The sequence below is a fragment of the Ambystoma mexicanum genome, chromosome 2p (assembly GCF_040938575.1).
Source record: "Ambystoma mexicanum isolate Mex_15411 chromosome 2p, UKY_AmexF1_1, whole genome shotgun sequence".
NCBI lineage: Eukaryota > Metazoa > Chordata > Amphibia > Caudata > Ambystomatidae > Ambystoma > Ambystoma mexicanum.
The window spans coordinates 230,706,527-230,723,109 of record NC_090923.1 but is presented as its reverse complement, the minus strand read 5'-3'; the positions used below and the strand labels follow the sequence as shown (position 1 = coordinate 230,723,109).

The 16,583-nt window shown below is 48.1% G+C and overlaps 1 protein-coding gene across 3 annotated transcripts in view; it reads right to left on the bottom strand.

Annotated features, from left to right (window-relative positions):
- SUMF1 (sulfatase modifying factor 1) overlaps positions 1–16,583 on the bottom strand; it is a 901,271-nt gene that overhangs the window by 150,690 nt on the left and 733,998 nt on the right. For all 3 annotated transcript variants that reach the window (XR_011301918.1, XM_069643509.1, XM_069643507.1), the window contains one exon: positions 2,731–2,790. Coding sequence is in view for 2 of the 3 variants with exons in the window: in XM_069643509.1 (XP_069499610.1) it covers positions 2,731–2,790 (60 nt within the window). In the remaining variant the exon portion in view is untranslated. The remainder of the gene's footprint in view (positions 1–2,730; positions 2,791–16,583) is intronic.

Sequence of the window (16,583 nt, the reverse complement as noted above, 5' to 3'; positions counted from 1 at the left end):
CTTCATTCAGGTCATCTGTCACGCAAAGCAGTAGATGTAGGTCATCAATTTATCAGAAGACGGAAGTTGATGAAGATGTGGAATTAAATTGTATGCAGGTGGAAGAACATTTAAATGTGTAAATGAATCATCAGCTAGTAGAATTGAAAAGTGTCTCATTAAACTTGTGAACAGGTAGAAGTGGGGCATGCGTGACGTTCGTTATAGTGGTGTACAACATAGGGAGGCTCTCATGTCATCTGTAGTTTGCAGTTGTATTGGTGTTTACTGCAGCGTCAGAACGAGCATCAATATGTTCTATCTAGGTGCAAGTACATGGACAATGCTATATCAATGCCAATGCAACCAGATGGAAGTACTGTCATTACATCACCAACAGATGGAAGTGCAATAATGTAGAAGTATACTGTCAGCAAATGGAAGTGCAAGAAGCGTCCACAAACCTGGGTCCATACACCCTCCACTTCCCCTAACCTGATACTGGCATATTTGCTAAAACCCCCACTCCTCAAACCCCTCCCCCCCCCCCCCCCCCCAAGTTCCTCACTGGTCAATAGTACTCGTGATGCCAATGTACCTGCCCTGCCTCGTTGCTAGATCCCTGTTCTCTTGTATCCCTGCTTTCCTCACTGTGTATTATCACTCATACCCCCATGACTTGTAAAGCGCCCTGTTGCAAGATTTTGTTTCAACAAGACGATTCCTCTCTGGGAGGTCCTTTTTTTGCTGCAAAATGCAATTCAACACAAGAAGGATAAAACATTGACAAATGGTTTCACTTTCTTATTAACCGTTTACTTTTACCTAATGCATACTCATGTTAAACCTGCTCCTCTAAAAACAAGTTGCAATTAAAATGCTTAATTTATGAAGACAACCAGGTTATTTAAAAACTACAACATAAAACTGCATTTAATTTACCAACTCAATGTGTCTATTTTTATACTCGCTCAAAGCACCAATCTTAACTTCACCACGAAAACTCCAAAACATGTATTGCTACTACCACCATCTGCTAATAGCCTTATAGACCTCGGGATGTGTGTCATTATAACTTGGGATAATGACCTTTCCCCTACGTATAATATAATATATTGGAATGCCTCATCTTAAAACAAAGGATGGATCGGGGAGCCCAGCCTCTTAGATGGCCAAATGCACCACAGTGTTTGGAATGTCTCATCTTAAAACGGAGGACGGATCGGGGAGCCCAGCCTCTTAGATGGCCAAATGCACCACAGTGTTTGGAATGCCTCATCTTAAAACGGAGGACGGATCGGGGAGCCCAGCCTCTTAGATGGCCAAATGCACCAAAGTGTTTGGAATGCCTCATCTTAAAACAAAGGACGGATTGGGGAGCCCAGCCTCTTAGATGGCCAAATGCACCACAGTGTTTGGAATGCCTCATCTTAAAACAAAGGACGAATTGGGGAGCCTAGCCTCTTAGATGGGCAAATGCACCACAGTGTTTGGAATGCCTCATCTTAAAACAAAGGACGAATTGGGGAGCCTAGCCTCTTAGATGGGCAAATGCACCACAGTGTTTGGAATGCCTCATCTTAAAACAAAGGACGGATTGGGGAGACCAGCCTCTTAGATGGCCAAATGCAGCACAGTGTTTGGAATGTCTCATCTTAAAACGGAGGACGGATCGGGGAGCCCAGCCTCTTAGATGGCCAAATGCACCACAGTGTTTGGAATGCCTCATCTTAAAACAAAGGATGGATCGGGGAGCCCAGCCTCTTAAATGGCCAAATGCAGCCCAGTGTTTGGAATGCCTCATCTTAAAACGGAGGACGGATCGGGGAGCCCAGCCTCTTAGATGGCCAAATGCACCACAGTGTTTGGAATGCCTCATCTTAAAACAAAGGACGGATCGGGGAGCCCAGCCTCTTAGATGGCCAAATGCACCACAGTGTTTGGAATGCCTCATTTTAAAACACAGGACGGATTGGGGAGCCCAGCCTCTTAGATGGCCAAATGCACCACAGTGTTTGGAATGCCTCATCTTAAAACAAAGGACGAATTGGGGAGCCTAGCCTCTTAGATGGGCAAATGCACCACAGTGTTTGGAATGCCTCATCTTAAAACAAAGGATGGATTGGGGAGACCAGCCTCTTAGATGGCAAAATGCACCGCAGTGTTTGGAATGCCTCATCTTAAAACAAAGGATGGATTGGAGAGACCAGCCTCTTAGATGGCAAAATGCACCACAGTGTTTGGAATGCCTCATCTTAAAACAAAGGATGGATTGGGGAGACCAGCCTCTTAGATGGCAAAATGCACCACAGTGTTTGGAATGCCTCATCTTAAAACAAAGGATGGATTGGGGAGCCCAGCCTCTTAGATGGCCAACAGTTAAGTAAAAAGACTTTATAGATCCAAGTTCTGGGCCCTAAAACCAACACGTCTTTGAATCGGGGATAAGACTGATATGGGAGATGTTATTGCTCCAGGAAATATTTCACCTTTGAGCCCAAGGTAAGGATTTCTATTGGGTGTGCTGAGGCTCAATGGAAGATTTGCTCTTCCGAGTTGCCCATAAACATTCACGGTGCAGGAAAAGTAGCTGAAACCATGTAGCTGGTTTCTAAGCACTACTGCCTCTGTACTCTTTTCCGGTCATCTGCAAGTAAATACATGTGCCCTGAAACCAAGGCATCAATTGATATCGATCAAAACCATTCGACATTTAGTAGCACTTGCAAATGAATAAATAAAATGGTATACCTTATGGCACATATACGATCCGCCTTTCTTCACTTTGTCCGTTCCTGTTGGGGGTCCATTCTGTAGAAAGAAGGGCATCCGTTACTGAATGAGCACAGCAATCATCGAGGGGGCAGAGCGGGACGGAAATAAACCATAAGCATTTAAATACAATTAAAATAAAGTTAAGTCAAAAAGCAGCATAGAGCAGAAGCTGCAGCTGCTTCCTGCAGAGACAATGGAAAGCCTGAAACAAGTGTCAGGAGATGGCAGCGTTCAGGGTATATCAGGCTCACCCCCATAATCAGCACGCACAATAGCAATTGTGCCTTCACATGTCAGCAGGGTACAGATGGGATATCTTTATTACTGGGGAGAAAGGGAGGGCGTGCTGCTGCTCAACAGCGGTGGATCCGCGCTGGGCCCTCCCTCTATGCTTTACCAACAATGCATTGGCACTACTACACCGGCCTCGCCGAGATTCTACCGTTCCTGCCCAGGGCAATAGGGAGCCCCCGTCCACATCCGTGACATGGTTCCCTTGGGTAGTAAAGCTTCTCACTATCGCCTGTAATCAATACGCGCACGAGGACCCGCATCAATCGGCGTTCACCAAACCCCACCGCCCCCTTTGCTCAATACCATTTTATTTTACACAAAACAAAGCAGCGGGTACCTCAAGCCGGCGCCATAAATGGGATCTGACCTGAAAACCAACAGCTAAACAGATGGGGTATTAGAGACACAGGGCTTGGGCAAAGCAAATATCCTGGAAAAACCATGGGCCTTTCCTTGGAACATTGGGGAAAGCACAACAGTGCACATTACTAGAATATGCAATGCGCTGCTGGCAGCGCACCGGAAGTTGCCACTCGAGCGTCACTGACGCAGCCAGTGACTCACGTGGCCGTCCAGATGCCTGGGGCAGTGGTTACGAAGGATGGGCATTTCTGACCTTTAATAAAGACAGACTCCCGTGCTGCCTCCTCCTTGCAATACACATATGCCTTGCTTTCCTTTCCATTTTAATTAATCAATGCGGTCCTAATCCCCACTGAGAGTGATCAGTGATAATCTCTCCTGCGGTAGCTGCCAAACGGAGCTTCCTGAAATGCAATTCTGTGCACTCCAGGGAATCCTTGTTATATACTTGGGGATTACAAACATCCTCACTAATTGTAACGGGGAGATGAAGCCAGCTCGGACAATTGCAAACAAAACATGGCCTAATGCACACGGAAAGAACACTCCTGGCTGTGAATGAAGCATTACCGCATGAGCTAGAAATGCAATTTTAATGACACGTTAGACCCGTAAATAGCTCCTGAAGTAATGTCCCATGAAGTGATAGTTTGGTAAAACAGACACGCAAATCACGAACAGTGAGTCAAAAGATGGTGACAGCCAGGAAGATGCCCACACACATTACATTGTGAGGACAGACATTAAGGAGCAGCGGACCTCGCAGGCAGGGTCGGCCTACGTGGTAGCAGCAGCGCCCCAGACTGTGCAACAAAAATGTGGCACCCCCCTGAGGCGCATTTAATTTCAATAGGGTGCCTGCCACGTCTTATCCCACCAAGACACCTCTGGGGAGCCCTTGAAAGTCCCCCTCGAGCAAGCGTGGCGGGTGGCTAATGGTGCCATGAGCTATCGCCTGGGCAGCCCTACAGAACCTGACACTAATGTAGTTGGGCCCACCGCAGTGACGTTGCCATCTGTAAATGCCCGCACAGCGCTGCTGAGTGGTCATTTACAGATTTTGGCTGGCCCTTGCCCACTCAGGCCCTACCCTGTATACGCCTCTGCAGCCCTGCCCTAAGGCCGGCCCTGCTCACAGGAATAGCTTTAATAGCCACCTTAAACACACACAGCAGCGTGGCGAGGCAGTTGTGCGGTGGGACTTTGTTCACTTTAACTGCCCGGACATGGCACCCGTGGCGTGTTGTGTGTGGCAATGTGGCAAGGTAGGTGTGCAGTTTGGCAGAGAGGCGACAAGCCCAGAGAGAAGTAAGCAGTCTTCACTGTATATCATCCGCTATGCTTCCCACCTGCGTTTGTCCTTCCTCTATTTTGTATTTGCTCTGTGCAGTAGAAGTATGACCAGCAAAGCACAGTGTCAGATGCAGGGGACAGTATAGTCTGAGATCAACACTGGGTGAATAACAGGAGTGGCAGCTCTCTAGGCCGTTGGGCGTGCCTCACCTTCCAATCTTTAAAGTTGTACTTTATTAATGATCTTGCTGGTGATAAGATTACCACTGGACTTTGATGGTTAATTACTACTCCTAAGGATCAGTGAGTAAGAAAATCTGAGGAAACCAAAGAAAACTTGAGCACAATAAGTTGTGCATTATAAAAACTAATACAAGATCTGATGCTGGTGACACAGGTAGGGCTATTAATATGTGAAAAAGTGAGGAAGGTGAGGCGCACACTCCAGTTCCCAGTTCAAATATCCCTGGTGCAAAAAATAACGGTTAAATCCCAAGAATGTCCAAGTATTAACAGGGTTGAATCCCAAGTGCTGCAATTTAGTTTTTCTTTAGTTCTTCTCCTCCAAGTGCTTTCTTGTCACAAACAATCATCAAGGAGGCTGAGTTTCTTTTCAGGTGTTACCAATTTAGTTGCTCTTTCAGTCTAAGGATTCTGGTAGCTGTAGTGAGAACATGTTTTCAATTCAGGTGACCAGGAACCGACACCCCTCCTGGAGCACACATCTTTCCCAAAATTGGGGGAGTGGGTATAACCATCATTCTGGCTCTCCAAAGTGGGGCATCATAACCCCGGTGCTGCTGCCTCTCGACCCCCGAAGTCTACCATATAATTATGTGAAAAAGTGAGGAAGGCGAGGCGCACACTCCAGTTCCCAGTCAAAATATACCTGACGCAAAAAGTAACTGGTTAAATCGCCAGCGTGTTGTCGCTACTTTACATGTTGAAGAGGTTTTTATTGGGGAGGGAGATTTGTCTCGCTCTACATCTTTGGGTGACATGTCAAGTGCTCCTCCGACGCATCGTCTTCTCTGTATTTGCCATAGGTGCTCTTGTGGTAACAGAATCTGCTCCAGCGATCTTCCTTGTTTTTAGGCTGCTGCCTTTAGCTTCTGGGGATTGGTTGCGCACCTTCTATATCCATCCAATCTTCTGCACTGAGTTGTAAGTACTGATAAAAGTCTTCTAGCTCTAGGAGTTCTTTTATCACCCCTGGTTTATTTGTATAAGAATTTTTGTTGGGCCGATCAGTCCATAATGCATTTGTCTGCAGCAGAGTCCTCGATGTAGTTCCAAAAAGCATTCACGTTTGTTCATGGTTTCTCTGGGGTAGTCTGCCGAGATAAGCATCTTGTTACCTTGGCAAAGTATCGATGAAAGCTTCCTTACGGTCTGGGGTATGTGACTTGTTTAAGCAGTGCCTCTCTTGATCGTATTGTATGTGCCCTTTGGAGTTTGAGTGGCGTGTTGAACTTTAGGTAGTCAGAAGAACCAAATATGACCCCTCCTGCATCTGTATATGTTATTTCTAACTCTCTGAGTCTTGTTCGGAGGTGTTCCAACCCTTCTATTCTGTCTTCTACACTTACGTTTTCCTCCTCAGTGTATGTTATTCTGCTGCCCAGAAATCTAATTTCCTTCCTCATGCCTTTTATTTCATCCTGCGTTTACGTTGTTAAGTGCAGCAGTGGATTGATTAATTTCTGCTAAATCCTTTAGTGCTTTCATGCTTTTGTACTGCCATTCTGAAGTCGGTACATTGGAAGTCGTTGGGAACATTTGTTGTGCTTGCCCGCCATTGCTCTCCCCTTTCTTCTTGCCTGCAACACACTCTTTGCATGTTGCCAATCTTTGTAATGCAGTATTCTCTTTCGGCAGCGAAAGTAGGGAGAGAATACTATTTATTGTTGGACTGGAGGTTAAGGTTCAACGTTCTCCAGAGGAAGTACAGATTTGACCTTGATTGTCTGGCCTGTATTTAACTTCTAAATGTATTATGCGTTCATCAATTAACTTTACTTAGCCTTACGAGCAGTTAATTTGCTGGGGTTGGGTTACTGCTGTCAGTTATCCCTCTTCTTCCTTCACTAGCGCCTCTAGGCGCACGCCCTTTCTGGGAGTCCTACACACCACTTGGCTTCTGGCTTTCCATTCTGATGTGCTGTAGGTGCATTCCCCCACAGCACATCACTTCACAGAGTGGCTCTCCTGCAGGACACAACCATTCCGCCGCAGACTGTCTGCTACCTTCAGTGGCGTGCCGCAGGGGTCAGGGTGCGCCGCATGTGTTGCACCTCTGTGCCCTCACACTATCCACGTGCTGCGTCCTTGTATATCAACTAGATCAGCTTCTCTCATTCCTGCGGGATGATCCATTAAGATGGTCTCGGTGTCAAGGATTTGCTTGAGGTTTTGGGGGTTATAAATAAAACAGTCAAGTCTTCATGTGATAAGAAGTATATCCTATTTAACAATGTATCCATTTTTCTATCATAATCCAACAGTAGAATAGAGTAAATATGAATCATGTGATGGATCAACTTCCGGGGTACCAGTGGTCCAAAGGGGTGAGTATCTGTTTCGGAACCATTAATTAGCCTCACACCTGTAATACACCAAAAGGTATCCGAACAGAGTGGAATAACAAGCACATTATAAACCACTGTGTCCAATTTTAGTAACGTGGACGCAACGGCAGGCTTATCTCCGAAAGATCGTGGATCGTTGTTAGTTGCAAAACAGCGAAAAAATTTAAGAATTACCCAATGATAAAAGGGACTGTTCAGTCAATGTTGTATTAAAAAGGTCTACTTTATTAATCACTACGAAATACAAACCGCCCTGTAAAAGAATGCAGAGGACAGAAAGTTTCAAAGAAGGAAAAGGGATACGCTATAGACACTGACAGGAGGGTAGTCGATATGGTTAATAACCACCACAGTTTGTTAAGGTTTCTTGGCTTTAGCAGAAAGGGAAAAATGAGTCTTAAAATGTCTCTCAGGGATTCAAAGATGGCCACCGAGATATCAGCACTGTGAGGAGAGGGCTCTCCCCTGCCACTTCCGGCTATAGGTTTAATAGACTTGCCATCAAATTAAAGCCAGCTAGGAGAGAGGACTTTGACCCCCGGGAGGTGGTGAGAACACTTCCAACCCTGATGCTGGTGGATTTTCACTGAATTGACCGCAAGCACATCCAGGCGTTCACAGGGGCGTGGCAGCTTCCACACTGGACCCAGCGTCAGTGAGGGGGACAAGAATGGGAAGGCACACCAAAGAATCATCGGGACATGAAATTGCAAATTGGGACCCGAAGGAGATGCGATTATCAAACAGAAAACAAGAAGTGAAGTGCGCCCCATATTGAAAGACAACCCGTGCGCGCCAGAAATGCAAAGGAGAAGTTAAGCGGTGAGGCGGATTGGACTTTCTATTGCTGCTCAGGTAACTCCGTCACCAAAGAAGGTGGAACCTTTCAGTCACTAATATTAACTATAACCAGCGGGGGGCCGTGGGGTGTGTGGCCTGAGACCATGTGGTGAGGCTGTGAATGAATGGAGCTCCTATCGTTATCTTCAATTGATGCTGTTGGTTCAGCAGTAATAGATAAAGCTAATTGATTGCAAGGATATCAACCTGCAGGGGATATCAGCACCCTGCTAGGAAGTGTTGACCCAATTTAAATCTGGCTATTTTTGCCGGAGAACGAACTGTTGGAATTCTGACCCCGGGAGGAGGAAGATGGTGGCCGGAGCTGCGTTGCAGTGAAAAGGAGGAGGAGGGGTGGAGGCGAGGTGCGCCGCGCTGCTCAGCACACCCTGTGTGGCCTCTGTGCTAGTCGAGCTCTGGTGTATCCATTACTGGGGGCTACCTGGATTGCTGACCGGCTGGCTCCTGGAGATCGTATGCCGGACTGAGGCCTACGCTGCGCTTTTATCTGTCCGCTGCCCTGCATGCAGGGCTGGCGGGCTGGAGCCTGCAGATGCCTGGCCGGAGCAGCGGTGAGCGAACCTGAGGCGCTGTCAACTGGGCGCTTATACACCGATGTGGAGCGGGCGAAGGCGCACCAGCTGGCGCATGGTGCTTAAGGAGTGGCCTGGGTAAGAGTGGACAAGGGACTGCCCTCTGCATCTGAAAGACCTGATGCACCAGTGCAGGCACAACAAGGGTATGAGATGGTCGCTATGTGGCTGACTTGCCTGCTGAGGATTGGAGCTTTCCCTCCCTGTGAGCACCCGCTCCGCCTGATCAATCCCCTGGGGGCTGGCGGCAGCTTAACTAAGGCCCTCGCTGCGACCCATAATAGGCAGACATTGTACCTGCCCCATGCTGAGACTGTGTGAGACGGGAGTGGGATTCTGAGGGTAGCGGGATACCTGTTGCGCTGTTGGTTGGCAGTGCTTACCCTTGGCGCCTGCTCTGTGCGGAAGACGAGCACGGTAGGAGGGACAGAGATCTGCTTCCCATCGAGTGCGACGACTGGGCCTCTTGGGAGCATATGTATTGAGCACTTGGTGTGGAACGAGGGCTGATTTATAAGTCTAGGGGCCTTGCTGTGTATGCGCCTGGGGGCCTACACTGATCAAAAGGTGAAGCCACCTGCTAGTGCTGAAAGAAGGGCGTGCAGATGCAGGGAAGAGCGGTGCATGCAGTGAGGTTAATTCAGACTTCCCAAGCAGTCTTTTGAAGTGGTGGATATGTGGTGCGAGAGGTCGGACTAGGGGGGAACGTCTCTGTAATCATGTAACAGGCAATCTCTGGTCTCTCGGATGTTAATATCTGGCGCTAACAGTACCCCTGGTACTGTGAGGGGTGGATCCACATTTGCTTGTGCTAAACAGCCAGTCTGATGGCTGGCATCGATCTCCTGATCTCTGCTCAACTGACGCCTACAGCATAGCACCTTTAGATGGGAAAAAACGTGCTGCATTGTGGAAGAGCTAAAATTCAATTGTTACGCTACTGAGCAGACCCTGCGCTGACCAAAATGATACTCCTGAGTGGCTAGTTACCCGCTGGCTGCTGTACCAACAGTGTTCGGTCATTGGGAGTGCACAGAATAGTCCTCACAGGGGCTGGCACCTGCGCTGGGTGCCCCCCATCCTCTGTCTGGTGGTTCCCGTGATTCCTGCTGCTGCGCGCCTGGATCTCAGCTGAAGCCTGAATCCACGTTTGCATTGGCCTCAATTGGAATAATGTCCAAGACCAAGGGCAAAGGTAAAACCGCAATTATGGACTTGTTTGCTAATACAGGCAAGACCCGTGAAATATCACAAAGTGCACCAGCAACAGAGGCGTGTGTATCTGGCGCAGGCTCTCAGGAAGTTCTGGTACTGGCTGCAATAGCTGGACTGAAGTCCTCAGAGACGAAAATCGACGAGGTAAAGGTATACATTCAGTTACTACGACAGGACGTGCAACAACTGGCTGAAAGGGTTACAACGGCTGAGATGGAGCTGAAGGAAACGAGGGATTCTACAAAGGACCTGGAGAGAAGGAATAACACCTTGGAGCTGCAGGCTGAGGATGCCGAAGGGGGGGCCCGACGAAATAAAAAAAGCCTGTTTGGGCTCCCGGAGGGCTTGGAGGGCTCGGACCCCACTCAGTATGTTGAGAACGTATTACTGCAGGAAATGGGACCTGGGAACCTATCGCAGGGTTTTTCGGTTGAGCGTGCTCACCGCTCGCTACAGAAGCGGCCACCACCGGGCTCTCACCCCAGACCTGTCATTGCAAAGATTTTGAAGTTCCGTGATAGGGAGGTGATATTGATAAGACTCCAGGGGAGGCGGTGAGATCCACAGCGACAACTCTAAAGTCGCCATCTACCCGGTCTATAAACCAGCGGTTCAGAGGGCCAGGAACTCCTTTGTGCCGGTCAAGGTGAGACTCGGGCATCTACATATCAAATACAGCCCCACATATCCTGGCAGGCTCAAAATCATTTATAAAAGGCAGGGCGCACTTCCTTGAAACTCCTGCAGCTGCTAACATGTGGCTGGAACACAACAATCTGGCTAGTGGAGACGAACCTAAAACTTGACCCTGTGGGCGCCATTATTGAGACGGGCCACACGAGTTTGGAGTTTATGATACCCGGGCATCTCATGTAGCATTACCTGATATTGAGAGCCACTGAGGAAAAGAGGGGTGTGGGCGACTATGACCTGATGGTCACCCTATAGAATGGCACACCTGATACACCAGATTCTAGTTTCTTGATGCGATGTGTATGATATGCGAAATATATGTCCATCTTAACAGATACCCTTGCATACAATGGGGGCAACGTTTTATCACCCACCAATGGCCTTGCTGGAACGGTCTACGCATAGGCGGGTGGCTGGTCTGTTGCTAGCTCCCATTCCCAACACATGGTGGCCGGGATAGGCCATAATGGCACAGGTACGCCTGAGCAGTGTACACACCGTGCAGCAGCTGGGCGAGTTAATATTGTTTGCTTTGCTGTGTTATTGGTTTTATGTTCTCCACGCATTTTGGTTCATATGCTAGTCTTAAGGTTTGACTGGTTGGGTGGGAGCTGGCTGTTGAGCCACCGAAGGCGGACGCATGATCTGAGGTCTCCCATGAAAGAGGCGGGGGGTGTTGGTGAACTTGGGTACGGGTTGGTAGGCAGATACCTAGACTATGACCCCCATTAAAGTATTAACCTGGAACGTGCGTGGGCTGGGCACGTACCTGAGCAGGAATAGGGTGAACTCTTTCCTGACACGTAAGAAGATATCCATTGCCCTGCTTCAGGAGACCCACCTAACGACTGAGGAGCTGGAGAGGGTCCTTGAGTGCTGGGGGGGAGGGTATGCAGTAGCATACTCTATATTTCCTAGAGAAGTGTTCACTTGGATAAATGATACTTTGCCGTTCCGGCTACTGGAGATGGAGGCAGACAAGGAAGGGGTTATATTGACAACATTGAGGTGTGCATAGTTAACTCATTTCCCGAACCATGGCATTCCATCCCACATTCACACACTTTGTACCCGGGTGGCACATCATAGGGAGCGCTTCTTCTTATGGGGAAGCAATTTTAATTGTGCTAGGGAGCCTGTGCTTGACAGATCCTCAATTCCCCAGAGAGGTCCGTCATCTGCATCTACTGCACTTAACGTGGCATTGTCCAACCTGGATTTGATGAATGTATGGAGAGAGGTGAATCCTGAGGGTAGGGTTACTCCTATTATTCTTCACCGCATGCCCTGCACACCAGGTTCTTTGTTGGGTGGCGTCAGATTGCTGATAAGTGTGGGGCTGAGTATTTGGGCAGAACAGTTTCAGACCACTCCCCTCTGGTGGTTGCTTGGAATCTTGGGAGCCTGCAACCCCCCATCCGGATGTGGCGTATGCTGACGGACGCACTGACTGTCCACATTTTTAGAGACAAAATGCAGACGACACTGGTAGAGTTTCTAGAACATAATTTGGGCAGTCTAAAGGAGTGGAGTATTGTGTGGGAAGTCCTGAAGATGGTGGTCAAGGGAGATGTAATAGCTACTGCTAGGAGTATCAGAAGAATGCTGAGGGCAGATCTGGAAACTCTAGAGGAGATCCAAGACCTGGAGGGCCAGAATGTGGGTCTGCAATCGTGTGAAGAGAGGCTGGCTAAAACCCGGTACAGCTGCCTTGAGGCGTGGGAAAGGTTATCCAAGTTTGATTACGTTGCAAGAACCACCAGAGCGCATGCACAGGGGGATAGACCGGGAAGGCTTATCATGGCTGTGTAGGCGGGAAGACCCCAGGCACCTGACCACTGTGTTGTGGGAAAGAGATGAGAGCATATGCAGGATACAATCTGAAATCAACAATATTTCTGACAGGTTTTACTCCCAGCTGTACAGTCATGAAGATCAGGTTCCCCGAGAGGATATAAAGGAGGCCCTCTCGCTGCTGGCGCTTCCCAAGCTATAGAGCGCACAGCAGGCCACATTGTACCAACCCATCACTGTAGAAGTGTGTGATGCGATTGCTTCACTTGCCACGACTAAAGTTCCAGGAAGTGATGGACTTCCACCTGCATTTTAGAAAACATATAATTCGACACTAGCATCTGTGTTGCTCTAGGTTTTTGAGGAAGCCTACACTAATGGTGCACTCCAGGCGAGCATGTGGGAAACCCTGGTGGTCCCGATACCTAAACCTGGGAACCCCACAGATAAATGCAAATCGCATCGGCCCCTGGCAAAGCTAAATTATTATATGAAAATATTGACAACATTATTGGCGGGACAGCACCATACAGTGATTGCGGGCTGGTCACATAGCGACCAGACAGGTTTTTATCCTAGGCCGAAGCACAGCCCTGAATTTGCGCTGACTGCAACACATTATTGCACAGACCAATGAATGCCCCGAACAGTGTGTGGTGGTATCGTTAGATGTGATTAAAGCTTTTGATTTGCTTTATTTGGAATGGCTGTTTGCAACATTGCAGGGATTTGGGCTTGGTGAACAGTTTATAAGATGGGTAAGGATTCTATACACATCGCCGACTGCCAGCGTCAAATCTGGGAGGCAGGAATCAGCAGCGTGGGACATTCAGAGGGGAACACGACAGGGATGCCCGCTATCACCCATGTTGTATGTACTGGCGCTAGAGCCACGAGTGGCTACCTACGGCAAGAAATTTAGTAGGCGGGCATTTGGGTTGGTAGCACTAGACACTTAATTTCGCTGTATGCTGACTACGTCCTGCTGTATATAGGGGAGCTGCAACACAACCTACCAATAGTCATGGAAGTATTGAACAACTTTGGCTAAACTGTCCGGGATAAACTTTAATAGAGAGAAGTCATGCATTTTTCCATTGGGAGGACTGCGTTGGGGTCGAGGTTGAGGCCTTGCCAAATGTGGGCTTCCCGTGGGAAATGGGTGCCTTCCGTTACTTAGGTGTACATATTATGCACACGCCTTAAGGCATGCACACACGTAACACAGTGGGGGTGATACCAGGGCTGAGAAGGTCAATGTCCTTTTGGTCTAGGCTCCCACTCTCACGAAAGGGTAGGGTAGCGATTGTAAAGATTATTGTTCTACCTAGATTCTTGTACTTTTTTACCAATTTCCATCACTATATCAATGCCTCCTTCTGCCGCATACTGGAATCTCTGGTGAGGGGTTTCCTGAGGGGCTCATCCAGTCATAGGATTGCTCTAACAACACAGTTTACCATATAGGGAGAGTGGTGTGCAGCTCCCGAATCTGGAATGTTATTACCTAGCGACACAACTTAGTTATGTGACGAAATGGCTATCGGACAATGTTACAGCTGAGTCGCTACTGCAACAGCAGCTGGTGGCCCATGCCCACCTCAGAGAAGTGATATGGCTACCACTGAACTGCCTGGACACTATGCCATTATTAATTAGCTTGGGAAGGAAGGTGTTCCATAGAGCACTGAAATTATTGAAGCTGGACTGCCCTTACTCGCCTGATCTTCCGATAGTGGCCGATGTATGCAGGAACAGGGAGGAACTTTAACGATTTCTGCCCTTCATGTCCCCAGCCCTTCAAGATGTCAGGCTGGAACCAGGCCACGATCACCTAGATGGCCCTCAAGGGCCTCTCCATCCCTCCAAAGACCCACTTGGAGTCAGACTTGGCGCTTGTGGCACCAGACTCACTCACTTCCATAGGATAACATTGGGGATTGGACTTGTAGTGCATTGATGGGGACAAGATGGATGCCCCCACATATTTCGGTTCCCAGAACTGCATGTGCAGTCTAGTCTTTTGGGTGTGGTTCAGCACAGAGATACCTGGGATACCCAGAGACTATTTAAGCCACGCCCAGGCTGAGAAACATGCTTTGTGTTTTCTGCACCTGCAGCGTGACACTCACCGTGTTCGGATCGGTCTCCAGTAGGCCTGCATCGTTCTTCTGCACTCAGCTCCTGCAAGAACAAGAACACTGTTAGGAACAGCCTTACCTTGTGGCGCTTCTGCCCATCATTCATCGCTCCTTCTATTCTGCGGGCATCTTCGGCGGTGTCATTCCCATCCCGGCATGCCGCTTCCTAAGGAAAAGGGAAAAGAAGAGAAAAAAGGCATTAGTAAGCATTCAGCAAATCTTAGCTTATTTCTAAAGACTGTACGAGCTTCAAACGCTTACCTGAATCCCAGCCGCTCTGGGGGAACTCTGTCTCTGGAACTTCTCATCCATCTGCAAGAGGGAAAAGACACTCCAGGTTAGCGTGGAAACATCTAGAGGCACTGCATACCGCGCTTACTCACTGCATTTCTTCTTCATAACCGGCATCCACGCTGAAAATGTCACAGTACCTAAAAGACACACAAAAAGAACTCAGTTCAATACAAATACGAAAGGGGCGCATCACGCTCTCACTCACCATCAGCGCTACTCTTCTCAGCAGCACGCCGCCATCCCCGGACGCCGGCCATCATCTAAGGAAGGAAAGAAACGAAGTTAGAGAACTGTTCAAAAGACTCATTATACTTACCTGTCGGACTCTTGCCAGTGAAGTAACTATGCAGCAGAAGTGAGCCCGCATCAATCAACGCGCCCCTGCGCTGAAAGCAGGACGGAGAGCACACTTTCCAAGAAAACAAGGTGAGCTGTGGATCAAAGGGAAGGGTTGGACCCCGGGGAAGAAGGGGTTCAAGCACACAGAGACAATAGGGAGTTAAACTCTACCAATCCTGTGTTTCAGGCCCAGTCTCCAGTCGAGTAGACTCCAGGGAAGGGTTTGAGGTCGTAAGAGGTCAGAACAGGCTGAGTGACGTCCCCGTGGATACCAGGTGAGCGTTACAGGAACTGGCTAAACGAAAATGGTCTGAGGGCCCGGAGGAACTGGAGGCAGCAGCGCTGCTGGTTTTATTGTTCTCTCTGGAGGATGGCTGGCAACCGTTTTCTAGACTGTATGGTATCTTAATGGTTGGACCTAATCCATTAGGAAATTCTTTGAACTAAATGGGACTGAGTGAACACCAGAAAGATGGGTTTAGGATGCCTTTAAAGCAACCATGAGGGGAGAATTGATAGCAAAAAAAGCCCTCAGAGAGAAGCAACTAAAATTAGTACAAAAAGATTTGCAAGAAAAATTGAAAATATTCATGAGGGAAATGGAAACGAACAGGGGGATAGCATTACTAAACAAATGTAGGTATCTCAGTGGACAATTAGACTTGCTACAGACTAGGCGAGCGGATAAGCCTTGCTGGATTTAAGCCAGCGTTATTACATCAAAGCCAAGGAGGCTGATCGCCTGTTGGCATGGCAAGTGTGGATGAAGGAAGATGAAGCAAGGACCATCGGTAGCATAGAGACTGGGCAAGGCATAATTAGCCCATCCTCTAGAGAAATATAAAAAAGTTTTACTGAGTATTACTCAGCTCTGTACACCACTGACTCCCCGGTTTCCCAAGCAGAAAAGATATTTGGAACAATGCTGGATAAATAGATTGGAAGCAGGTGATGGGGAGGAGTTGGAGGGGGTGATCACTCCAGAGGAAGTACGAGAGGCAATAAGATCCCTACCACTTAACAAGGATCCGTGCCCGGTTGGTTTTCCAGCATTATTTTAAAATACCTACATAGCAGTCTTGATCTCGGTGTTGACCTCCCTTTTCAACTCCTTCAGAAGGGTGGGCACTACTACATCTACAATGGAAGAGGCAGAGGTGGTACTATTTTCTAAGCCACGCAAGGACAAAACCCATTGTGGGTCATACAGACCCACAGCTCTTATTAATATTGACACCAAGCTTTAAATGAAAATATTAGCAACTAGACTGGGAAGGTTGGTTCCGAAATTAGTTCATCCAGATCAATTAGGGGTTGTCATGGGTAGGTAAATATTGGACAATACAAGACTGGTGAGCCATTTGATCGAGAAAATGCACAGG